The 12690-nt window shown below is 36.5% G+C and overlaps 1 protein-coding gene across 4 annotated transcripts in view; it reads left to right on the top strand.

Annotated features, from left to right (window-relative positions):
- INPP4B (inositol polyphosphate-4-phosphatase type II B) overlaps window positions 1–12690 on the top strand; it is a 129928-nt gene that overhangs the window by 22302 nt on the left and 94936 nt on the right. For all 4 annotated transcript variants that reach the window (XM_070949099.1, XM_070949098.1, XM_070949100.1 and 1 more), the window contains 3 exons: window positions 1754–1833; window positions 7045–7156; window positions 8563–8635. In XM_070949099.1, the coding sequence (XP_070805200.1) occupies window positions 1754–1833; window positions 7045–7156; window positions 8563–8635 (265 nt within the window). The remainder of the gene's footprint in view (window positions 1–1753; window positions 1834–7044; window positions 7157–8562; window positions 8636–12690) is intronic.

The following is a 12690-nucleotide window of genomic DNA, read 5'->3' as shown; positions in this document are numbered from 1 at the left end:
CCTGTAGCGGTGACGATATGATGTCACCAAAGCAGTTCTGCCCTCCCCCCCGCATTATCCTTACCTTTTATTTGGCCCCACCTCCAATCTATCGCTGCCTCCTGAGTCCCAGCTGATCGGCTAGAAGAAAAAAAACTGTTTAAACTCTTGCCGCAGGGCTTCAAAGGGCCGCCCTACAGCTGATCAGTGTTAAAAGGCAGTGTGGTGGTAGACCGGTGCCTCCAAAAACAAATGAGTAGACCGGTGCCTGCAAAAATAAATGGGTAGACCAGTGCCTCCAAAAACAAATGAGTAGACCAGTACAGCTCTGCAAGCAGTTAAAAGTCTGGTAGACCAGTACCTCTGCTAAATCCTAAAGAATTGTCACATGACCATCAAGCCACGCCCACAAAATAAGCCATGGCCACAGAACCAGTAGTAAAATTTTTTAGAACCCATCCCTGCTCAAAACCTATTTGTCTGATAATCAATTATAATATATTATAATATATTATTTTGACTGTTTTATTTATTATTGCTTTTAATGTTTTTATTTGTAATGTTGGTCTGTGACCATAATAACATTGATTGATGTTATCAACTTTTTGCTTAGTTATTACTATTTTTAATAACTTTTAGAGGACATATATTTTAATTAGTAAATTTTTATTTACTAATTAGTAAATTAATAAAGTTTTATTTACTAAAGCTTTATATTATTATATTAGATTTATTAGTGCTAGGTAAATAAGTATGTTATTATTGTATTAGGGGTATTCAGGGTATACCATATTTGATTAGTAGGCAATATATAATTGCAATCCAATTTTCCCTGTCAATCCAGATTGTAATTGTTGTCTTTTATTTCCCTTTCATGTTGCTTGTAATTGCCTGAATGAATAAATAAAGCAAACTGCACAACAAAAATAAGTGTGATCAATAGAGTTGGCTGAATACATTTGCTTGCATCTACAATAAAAAGAGAGAGGAAAACAAATGCTCCATATAGTGTGTTGAATTAATAAACGTTGCATTCATTCCCTTAATACCATATTCTATTTTCTATATACAAGACACAGGTTGATGTAGTAGTTAAGGCACCAGGCTAGAAAAGGAGAGACCAGATGTTCTAGTCCCACCTTAGGCGCAAAGTCAGCTGGATGACCTTGGGTCAGTCACCATCTGTCAGGCCTAGAAAAGCGGCAAGGGCAAACTACTTCTGAAAAATTTTGCCAAGAAGATTGTAAGGACTAGTCCAGGTAGTCACAGGGAGTCAACATTGACTCTTAAAAATAAATCAAATGGCTATGTAGAAATACCGCTGGAAAATAAATATGTTCATATTTGGCAAATAACTGATACTGCCTGCAAGCCTGACTAATGAATGACAGCAGCAAACCTCTTCACAGTTAACCTCAACTGTGATATCAAAATAAGTAGACCCAAAAAGATACCTTCTCTTATAGCTTTATATTTTCAGCATGCAATTTTTGAAATTATCAATTCGCTTTGTTTTTAGTGAAAAAGAAATTCCTGTCCCAGTTTAATCAATTATCAAGAATAGCATCACTGATCTGTGAAAACATTCTGTGGTGAATAAATGTTCAATTTGCTAGTTAATATTTATCTTTTGCCATCAAGGTTATCAAGTGTTTGTTTTTGGCTGAAAGAGAAACCATTACTATTTGAAAAACTCAAATAGTGTTTTGTATATCTCATACAACCCTTGTGTTTTGTGAATCTTTGTATATCTAATCTTCCCTTTGATTTCTAGCGAAGTTTCCTGGGTTCTGCTACTTTTAAAGTAGGCGAGTTGGTAAAGTCAGAAGAGCAGCAGTTGACTCTTAGCCTCAGGTCGGTCTACCTGTTAATTACAAACCTTGTCAAATTTTCTATCTTTTATTTAAAATTAATGCAAATTTTACATGATATGCTGGAGGATTTTGTTCAGTCCCATAGGGAGATTACTTGTTTTATTTCTCTTTGTTGTATACTTGAATTATCCTTTTATTTTTTTAGGTAATCAAATGATGTGCAATAATACTATCTGATTTTGTTTTGTTTTTGAAATGTGATCGATTTAAATAAATAGTATGTGCAAACATAAATACATGCTCACACATACAACCCTACAATCCTCTAGCAAGCAATGAAAAATGAATATATTGAGCAAACCTTATTTTGAACCTTTCTGAAACAAAACACATAGTGGTAAAAACTTTAAACTCCTATGTGCAAAATTATAACTACAGATCTGTAACTGAGCCTAATGCCCTCCCAGTGATAGCAAATGTGCACAAAGCATGTCTGAGAGAGAAATTTGGGTATATTTCTCCTGTACTCCAGATCATTCCTCCTGTCATGAACAAATCAAATTGTGGAAGAAGAGGTTTGTTATTTGTTTGGGTGCGCATATAATAAATTATTACATAAATAAGTGTTAATAAAGGATACATGGTTACATGTTCTGGGATACTCAAAGGAGGTGAAATTTGACTTTGAAATACTGATCTATAGTTTTAAATATGATGATCTTGAATAGTGTTCCTCAGAGAAATTTAAAATTGGAGAGACAGGAACTGTCTCAGATCAAGTGTGTGCATATACAGAAGCATAGTGGGTAAATATATTTTACTTGAGGAGTAGCAAATACAAGTAAGGGCAGGCATGTCCCAAAAGTATTTACACACACATCTCTCATACAGTTCCCAAGTCCTTAAGAGCTATTGCTGGTAGTCAGAATCTGAAGGAACAAAGACAGAATAGTTATAGACATAATTCAAGTCCTTGTCTGAAGGACAAGAACAAGCAAGCCATCACCAGGCTCAAGGTTGACTCACCCTTCCATCCTTTCTAAGGTAGGTAAATTGAGGACCCAATTTGTGGGGGCAATAAGCTGCCTTTGTATAAATATACAAAAGTATGAAGGCTACTGCTTAATGCATTGTAAGTCGCCCTGAGTCTCTGGAGAAGGGCGGCATATAAATCAAATTAAAAAAAAAACAAAAAAAATCCCTAAGTCAGGGGTCTCCAACCTTGTGAATTTTAAGCCTGGCGGACTTCAACTCCCAGAATTCTGGAAGTTGAAGTCCGCTAGGCTTAGAATTCACAAGGTTGGAGACTCCTGAACCAAGTCATGTCAGAAAGAAACAATATTTCCACAAACAAGTTTTCAGAAAGTAAATGAACAGAGTATTGGGTAAATGGAACAATTGTTCCAAACAAAAAGTTGCTGGGCAGTGAAGGTTCTTAAATAGAGCTTGCTATCACCACAGGCAATCAAGTTCAGAAACATAACAAAAGACAAGAAGTCACACAGAATGCCTTTCTGCTGCTTGGTGTTTTGTGTTCTTGAGCTAGAGGGAAAGTAATGTATTCCATCCCTTACCACCTATGCTGCCTGGTGTTCTGCATATTGCTTATCTCCCTCAGATTTAGGTGCCTCATTGCTAGGTTCTCCTTGAGGGTGGCATTCACCTGGGGACTCTGGAGTAGCACTTCCAGCTTTTTTCTAGCATTCATCTGGGCCATCAGGAGCAGCATCTTCTACCTCAGACTCTTTCCAATTTGCCCTGTCCACAGCAATACCATTACCTGAAACACTCAAGGTCATGTTTCATGGTTACTCAGGTTCAGGTTCCATGAAAGAATTACCACTGCTGACAAATTGCAATAAAATATGTTGGAATTTCTATTAAGAATTTGGAGGCAGTACTGGATAACAGCATAGTGCCTGTAAAATGGTGAATGGCTGCCATTTAGATTCTCTCAGAGGATCCTAATGGGTAAATAATTGTTTTATTTCGTGCTATATAAATGCCAGTGGCTGGATGTCACCCTAAATTTGATTTTTATTTTGAAGCTCATGCAGGGACCTGTGTATTTTTTCTAAGATCCAGTCTAAGTCTATGATAGAAACAAGAGTCTAAAAATGAACTTTAAGGGTAATATTAAAAATGACCAAAATTGTAAAACATTTATAAAATTTATAAAGGTGCACAGGTACCTCAGGCATATAAGCAATAACAATACTAACATGTTGCAGAATAAAATCAAGACATATTGCTAATTTATTTTTAAATGTGCCACAGAATAACTTTACCACATAACCACACCTGAACTCAAAGGAATTGTTCATATTTCTTTTTATGCCTTACTGTGAAGTTTCTGCATATAGGTATATTGAAACATACCATCTCAACCAATCTATATGTATTCATTATCAGTTTTACCACAGTTTATACATAGTTGGAATTATACAGGTTCTTGGAAGGTGAAATAGTGTCATGACTTTTCATGGATCAACTGTCTTACATATCCATTATACTCTTTGGAATTATGAGAGATGAAAGTAGATCCTGACAATTCTGGTTTTATTAAAAAACCCCACAAACCTAGCCAGGTACACAACACCATAATATTCCCATTTCATCACATTGTAGTTATCCTCTCTAATGTATGGGCCAGATATAATTTGGTATGTAAACTCCTATTCCATGACTACATTCAAAATGTAAACTATGTAAACTTCATACCTGTTTCTGGTAGAGACAACATATTCACAGACCCCACATATGTTACAGCATATCCTTTTGAATAGTTTTGAATAGTTCACTTCTGACAGTCTGTGCTGAAGAAGCTTCTTGGATAAGAAGTGAAACGTCTTCAAAGAAAAACCAGAAAGTCCACTCTTGAAAATGCACCCTTGAGATTATCATTTGCCATGTTACAGAAGTTATATAGCAAGATAGGAAAGCACCAACCTACGCACTTTCCTCAAAGAACCTGCATGTTTCAAAAGTATGGTGTCTCTTCTCCTGGCTTTTCACTTTGGAAGCCTTGAGGGTCAATTTAATACCAAACAAATTAGTTTTCATGCTGTTTGAATAAAGGCCCCTTCTACCCAGGGATGACAAGCTATGTAACCCTGTATTATATGACACCTTATTCATACAGAGCACACTGTACATCCTTGTGTAGTTACTCTGAATGTGCCCAGGCATGTTTCTGACTTCACTTTGGAGGGCATTTTCTAAATGTCTGCAATGATTATAGTTGCAGACCTATAGTCAAATTTGTGCACAAAGGCTTTTTCTTAAAAAAATTACTGTCCTTTGTTTTTCTTTAGAAAAGCTCAAAATAGAGTTGTGTTCCATTTTTTTCATTCCTTGATGAATGAAGGGTCATGTGCGTGTTTTCAATTAAGCTTTGCAAAATATGTGCACGTAGTTAAGTTTTTTTGGGGGGAAATCTAGTCTGCAGTTTTAAAAGTTCTATTTTTCCTGTATTTAAATCTGCTTTTAAAAAACAAGAAAAATAAAACTTCACTATGGCTTACCTATTTCAAAAATAGTCAAAAGTGATGGTTTTGACCAGGGGTGTCAAGCTCAATTTCATTGAGGGCCGCATCAGGGTTGTTTTTGACCTCGAGGGGCAGGGGGGCATGGCCAACTCAATGTCACTTGTGTTGGGGGGGCTTGTGGCAGCCTGAGCACTCTGCCAGCGTCCATTTTCAGCTGCGACGGCATCTTGCAACCCTCTGCCAGCAAAAATGGATTGTGGAAGGGCGCATGCGGCCCTCCCGAGCTCCGCTTTTGCTGGCAGAGGCACCGTAGGCCGGTCCTTCGCTGTTTCCAGGGCGGCCCCACGGGCCAGATCTAAACATCATGCAGGTCAGATCTGGACCATGGGCCTTGAATTTGACACCCCTGTCCTAGGTCTAGATCTATCATATCTAATAGATTTTGTAACCTGATTATATCTGCACTAAGTGGATATTTACCTTTACTCTGATGATGTCACTGATTAGAACAACTGACCAGCATAGCTCTAGTTCCTTATACTGTAGGTAGAACTGACCTTTATGACATATGAGAGGCATCAGTTGGTATTTAGAAGCAGTATTTCTTGTTGTGACCCCCCCCCCCCCATTTTATGTCATAAGCTTCCAGAAACCAGGTTGGCACTAATTGTGTTGCCCTTTTGTTAAGTTGCAACATGGGGTTGTTTAATGGACTTTTGCGAATTGTTATCATTGGTAGTTTGCAGAATTGTATGATTTTGGCAGTACACAAATGAAAAGGTAAGATGTATTTATTTTATTTTTTATTTTATTTCAAATTTATATACCGCCCTTCTCCCTGAGGACTCAGAGCGGTGTGCAGCCAGATAAAAACATATAATACAAACATTAAAAACAATTAAAAGAAATATCTTGTTTGGCCCCAAATTTAAAAAGACAAAACCAATTAAAATTATTGAAAGAATTTGTTAAGCCAAGTATCAAATCTGCAAAATTCTAGAACTGTAATTTCTTTTCCTTGAATGTAATATAATGTGAAAACATGGTAATGGTCTTGTAAATTCAGATTTGGAACAACACATCATAGGCTCACAAAAGAGCTTTTGTTTCTTGCATACATTATGGTGGTCAATATTTAAGGACAGTATCTGTTTTAACCCTCTGTGGATATTTTGCATATAGCTTTATTCACTTCAGAAATTATTATGGAGAACAAATAATAAATATATGCTGCAGCATTTCAGATTGTAAATGTGATGGTTGACATACTGTTTCCTTAAATGTCAGGGTCCAGTAGAAATAAAGAACAATCCCATGTGACAGTGATTACAAGACAGCTTGTTGTACTTAATTGCTATTCTCTGTGGGGGCACCCGCCCTGTGGAATGAGCTGCCTCCTGGAATACGATTGATCCCGGACCTCCGGACCTTCCGTAAAGCCCTGAAGACGTTTTTATTTCATCAAGCCGGCCTAGCCTAAATGGTTTTTTTAATTGGGATTTTAAATTTTATGGATTTGGGGTTTTAAATTTGGGTAGCCAATGATTTAATCCTTTTAATTATCTTAACTTTTGCATTTGTATGTTTTTTAATTTTTGGCTGTTCACCGCCCTGAGTCCCTTCTGGGAGAAGGGCGGTATACAAATTAAATTAATAATAAATTAATAATAATAATATTAATAGAGAATGAAAATAATTTAGTTAATGAAACTGCTATGAGCGATGTAATAAAGTTCCCTTCTCTTTTCCATATCATTGTTCAGGAGTTTAGATGGTGGGAAGACATTTGGCACTATAGATGTCAGATTTATAAATATGGGGAAGACTGAAGATGGGGAATCAAATCAGATCACAACAGATGGAAAGGAACAAAAGGTAAAAACCCAGGTCTGTTCACAAATTAAATTAGAATTATCAATTATTTCAGAAACCTATATGAAAATGTGTAACTTTCAAAATTGTATATTCAAAACTGTTATCTGGTATAGAATGTTAACATATATTGTTAAAAGAAAATAACTTTAAAACAAATTAAATGTAACTAGCTTAATATAAATTGGGCTGCTACCCTGTTTCTCCCTACTTCTATTTAACATAGAAACGGAGCAGATCATTTTAAAGATTTGTTGTTGTTGTTGTTGTTGTTGTTGTTGTTGTTGTTAATAAAAAGGTATGTTATTGATGAATGTATGGTAACCTCTTTTTTTCTTCTGCTCTCATTTTGGCTCATCCTAGCCTCACATATTTTGAAATACTCCATCACTTTCCCTCTACAAGGAATAGGGCTATGAAAACAAAGGAGGGCATTTTAATCCTCAGTCTTAAGAATTTGTATTTCTTGCCTTTGCTGTTTTAGGAAAGAATTGCTTTAAGATACATTCCTGTGATTGACAGACACTATGGCAAGAAAGTTATAGCTAGTTACTTTTCTCAATCGCTACATTAAAGTTCCTGGATTGACACAATAAGTTCTGCATGGGTGCAAATATGTTTCTTTTTGTACTTTAAGCCAATTTATTTTGAGACAGTTTAATTAGAGAAGTCATTGCATCAAGTCTAGCACATTGATCTACGGCCACATAAGTTAGATTGCTTATTTAGTCAAGGACTTTGAAAGCACACTTTCTTTGGTGAGCAAAAAGCAGGCTAAATATGATATGTGAGTTTGCTAAGGGAAGAAGGGAGAGGGAGAGGGAGAGGGGTAAATGGAGTCTGGACAGTGTAAACCAATATGAAAATAGTGTGTCTAATAATACGTATTGCCCCCTTCCTGGGATGGGAGGAATTGGTCTTCTCTGGGTGCTGTGTAGCTTCCAGCTATTGCTCAAAAACATAAAAAATTATGGATACTATCAGCCAAAGGAATAACAATAATTCTTAAGCATCTCTGTGAATAAAGATAATAGTTTTTTTAAAGAGCCTTTAGTTCATGACATCCTCACTTTATAAGAAGTTAAACATTTTTTCCACTCAAACTTGCAACAATTTTGGCATTTTAAAGATAACAGAGTAAAGAAACAGCATGCACTATGGTATTTAAATAGGGTAGTCCCCTGTTTTCCCCAAAATAAGACATCCCCTGATAATAAGCCCAATTGGGCTTTTGAGCACATGGCAATAAGGCCAAGCACTTATTTAAGGGTTCAAAAAAATATAAGACAGGGTCTTATTTTGGGGAAAACACGGTATATTATCCTGAATATAGTATGATTGCTTTATAACTCTTTATTTTTACTCTGTATTATGAATTCTTGTTTACATTCGCTAACTTTATCTTTCAGTGTGCCTTGGTTTATTCATGTTCATCTCCAGAAAACATAATTAATAAAGATAATTTACCATTATTAAATGCAGGTATGTACATTTAATTTATAACTGAATGCTTAATGCTAACCTTAGTATTGAATTAAAAGGGTGAGCTAGCTTCAGGCTCATATGATTTCTGTCAGCTTCTAGTAAGGGTCAAAGTGTATATGCAAATGTCTTGCTTACTGTTCAATCAATTCTCCAAAGATATGCAGTTATCCTGATTTTTATAGCTTCAGTAAATGTTGTCATTTAGAATTTCTTTTTTGGAAGCAGAAGGTCCTATTACAACAAAGGAGAAATCATTTGAAACTGTTGGAAAATGTGTTCATCCCCTGCAGAAATTCCATGAAATGATCCATCCATTTTCTCTGCTGGTTTTACATTGAAGGCCAAAATTGTACTTTATACATATTAGAGTAATCTGGAATGTAAATGATGGCAGATGTATAGACCAAACTATTAGCGTACAGGCAGAATTGTTAACCAGAGTTCCCATTTAAGTCAAGCTTTCTGGGTCAAAGCAGAGTTTTCCAGCAACAAAAGTAAATCACTGAGAATTTCAAGCTGTGAATTTCAAGCAGAGCTTTGTCTTTCCAACACTACTCCCCGGACACTTGAACTTTCCCCCTAAAGTATCTTTGTTGGATAGTGATTCAGTGTATTACTCCTCATCCAGCCACCATTAAGATTCGTTACAACAAAATAGCCTAGATCAGGGGTGTCAAACTCATGGTGTCATGGCAGTGTCACATGACATATCTGGACCTTTTTCCCCTTCGCTAAACTGGGGGAGGGGGGGTGGCCAGCACATGACGCATCTGGCCCGTGGGTCAGGAGTTTGACAGCCCTGGCCTAGATCATCTGGACCAGTGGTCCCCAACCCCCGGTCCGCGGACCGGTGCCGGGCCGTGGAGTACCTGGCACCGGGCCGCGCAGCGGCCGGGGGACATGAATGCTGCAGCGCAAAGGCTCCTGGGCCGTGCGCAAAAGCTCCTGGGCCGTGCGCAAAGGCTCCAGGGAAGAGAGCCCCGCGCAGGTACGCACGTGTGGCCCAAAGCCCCCACCCCTGCGCGCGCTCAGCGGGCCACGGTAAAATTATCAAAGGCTGATTGGTCCGCGGCGATAAAAAGGTTGGGGACCACTGATCTGGACAGTACATTTAATCAGAGTCATATGATGAATGTGATAAAATGTGTTCTTTTATATAGCTATCAACAGACATTCAAGTGACTTGTGGAATACATGCACGTGCACAAACATACAGTACATTTGTTTAACTTCTGTATCTTGAACTGTATCCTTTGCAATTCTGGATATAAAATGAGGGAGTTGAAAATTGCGAATTATAAAATCTCTCATGCTGGAAGATATTGTCTTTATTCTTAAATATCTTCTTAGTATATGAAGCCCAAATATTTTATTAATTATGAAACCTTTGTTGCAAAATAAGCATGAGAAATAATTAATAATAATAATAATAATAATAATAATAATAATAATAATATACTAGTATATTGCCCAATTTGTTTTTTGATGTAGCCTACCTCAAAGGATTGACAATTATCTTATCTATATGTCTTTTATTTTTATTTTTTTAAAAATCAGAGTCAAACAGAGAAGGTTCGATAAGGATAATGACCCTATAAAGGAAATAAGGGACTTTACTTAATATTTTGACCTTCCAAAAACTAAGTTTCTTTTCTGTTCTTTACTAGCAAGTTCTCTTTATGAGATACATTATTAGAGCTAATAATGCAGAGGAAATTTTAATTATCTCTGTTCAGAGGTTTTCTCTGAAGCATAGTGTAACTTAATATTTAATTTTGGATTGTATTTTCCATAATCCCCCAGACAACATAATAACAAAATTGAACACATTCTTTATGGCACAGATTGGGAAATGCAAGTTCATACAAATTACGTCTTTTGTTGCAAAGTTTTCATGGATTTATGAACAAATATTAATATAAAATGAATTCTTTCAATAGTTGGTAATAAAAAGAAATGTAAAACTGAGATATTAAAAACAATTAAAATAGCAATTAAATGACAATAATTAAAACAGTTAAAAACAACAATGAAAAACAAAGACAAAAGAATGTCTTTTAAAGGCTTTTTAAAGGCTAATAAAGATACTAGATCCCTCAGAACTTCAGGGACAATATAAATATCTTACTCCCAAGTCATGGCATCTGGAGGCCAATGTGCTCATAAGATCTCAGTAAATATGACAGTTCATAGAAAAATATGACAGTTCATATCAAAAACCTAAAGGATGTTTAATATAGTGACCAGCAGATTATATTTTCCTGGAAATGAACTGTAATCAGTGAAGTACTTTTATCATAAATATAATAAGGTCTGTTTACTTCTTCCAAAATCAACATGGCTGCTGAATGTTGTACCAACCAGCATACACATAACAGTTTTAAGTAATTATCTTTCAAAAAGTTAGCATATTGCCTGATCAATCATTGACTGTTTAAACAATTTGGAAAAGAGAGACATTTGAATCCAGAAGCTCAGGAGAATGAAATCCTGTCTGGAACAGGCAAATTTACCTCCTCTCTGGAGTTATGAACATTTTCATCTTGTACAAATTCAATTTCTTCCCCTTATGAAGAGCATGCCAAGGAGCTACACCATTTCCTAACATAAAAAATAGATCCCCATGTGAACAATTGTGGAGAAACTGGCTATATAATTGAAGAGAAAATAGATATAAACAATTGAGAAAAGTTTAAATGGCAATTTAACTCAGGGAATAAAAAAACCTTGATAAATGTTTCAAATTAATAAAGAGCTCTGCCTTAACGCACTTATATTAAATGAGAGTTTGAAATTCCTATTGTCCATTTACTCCAAGTTTATATTAAATATATTTTACTGACATTTGTGTAATTCTTGCTTCCTTGATCTCACCCAGATTCAGGGGTGAAATTCAACAGGTTTTGACAGGTTCTGGAGAACTGGTAGCGGAAATTTTGAGTACTTCGGAGAACCGGAAAATACTACCTCTGGCTGGTCCCAGAGTGGGTGGGAATGGAGATTTTGCAATATCCTTCCCCAGGAGTGAGGAGGGAATGGGGATTCTGCAGTATCCTTCCCCTGGAGTGGAGTGGGAATGGAGATTTTGCAGTACCCTTCCCCTGCCATGCTCACCAAGTCATGCCCACCAAGCCACACCAAGCCACGCCCACAGAACCTGTCGTAATTTTTTTTTATTGAAAAAGTTTTACAAACATCAATTTTTCCCCCATTTCCCCCCCATCCCTCCCTAACCCCCCCCAGACCCTCCCCCCCATGACTTCCCCAAGGTGAAATCCATCCACATTATATTATATCATACTTTACCACCCCTCTATTTTCCCCCCCTGTGCACTATACATTTCTGCATAGCAATAATCTATTTTGCCCCCTATAAACTATACATTTCTACACAACATTCAGCTAAAAGCTATCTGGTACTTCCTAGTTTGATATTTATTCTGCACGTAATCTATCCATTTCTTCCACTCCCAAGCATAAGTCTCCTGAGTCCGGTCTTTTAAACATGCTGATATCTTTGCCATTTCTGCAAAACTGGCCATCTTCAAAGTCCATTCTTGAATTGTAGGCATAACATCCCTTTTCCAATATTGACCAATCAATAACCTAGCTGCTGTCACCATATACAATATCATTTTTGTTTCACCCACTGAAAAACCCTTGACTATACCCAGTAAAAACAATTGAGGAGAAAATTGAATTTTTTTCTTCAAAACATTTTGCATAACCCAGTAAAAATTTTTGAATTTCACCACTGCCCAGATCTATGTGGAGTTTGACACTTGGTGTAGCATCCAGTATTAGATCTCCTACTAAACTTCCCCAATAGTTTCAAGTGGATCCTGAAAAGCACTGGTAAACCAAGGGCCAATTCCATATAACAATTCCCATTTTTAAAAAAACTGTCTCCTAGTGAACCCTATGAAACCTAACTGAAAAATAATATAATATACCAATGACCCTAATTTTCAAAACTCTCAGACAATTCAGAAGGATAACGTGATTGATTGAAAGCTACACAGAAGTAAAAGAGGATAATCAGAGTACATTGT

Source organism: Pituophis catenifer, unplaced genomic scaffold (assembly GCF_029215685.1).
Source record: "Pituophis catenifer annectens isolate HBS135680 unplaced genomic scaffold, rPitCat1.0.hap2 SCAF_8, whole genome shotgun sequence".
In the NCBI taxonomy this organism is placed as follows: Eukaryota; Metazoa; Chordata; class Lepidosauria; order Squamata; family Colubridae; genus Pituophis; species Pituophis catenifer.
Note: the sequence above shows the minus strand (reverse complement) of the source record. Positions and strands in the feature narration are given on the sequence as shown.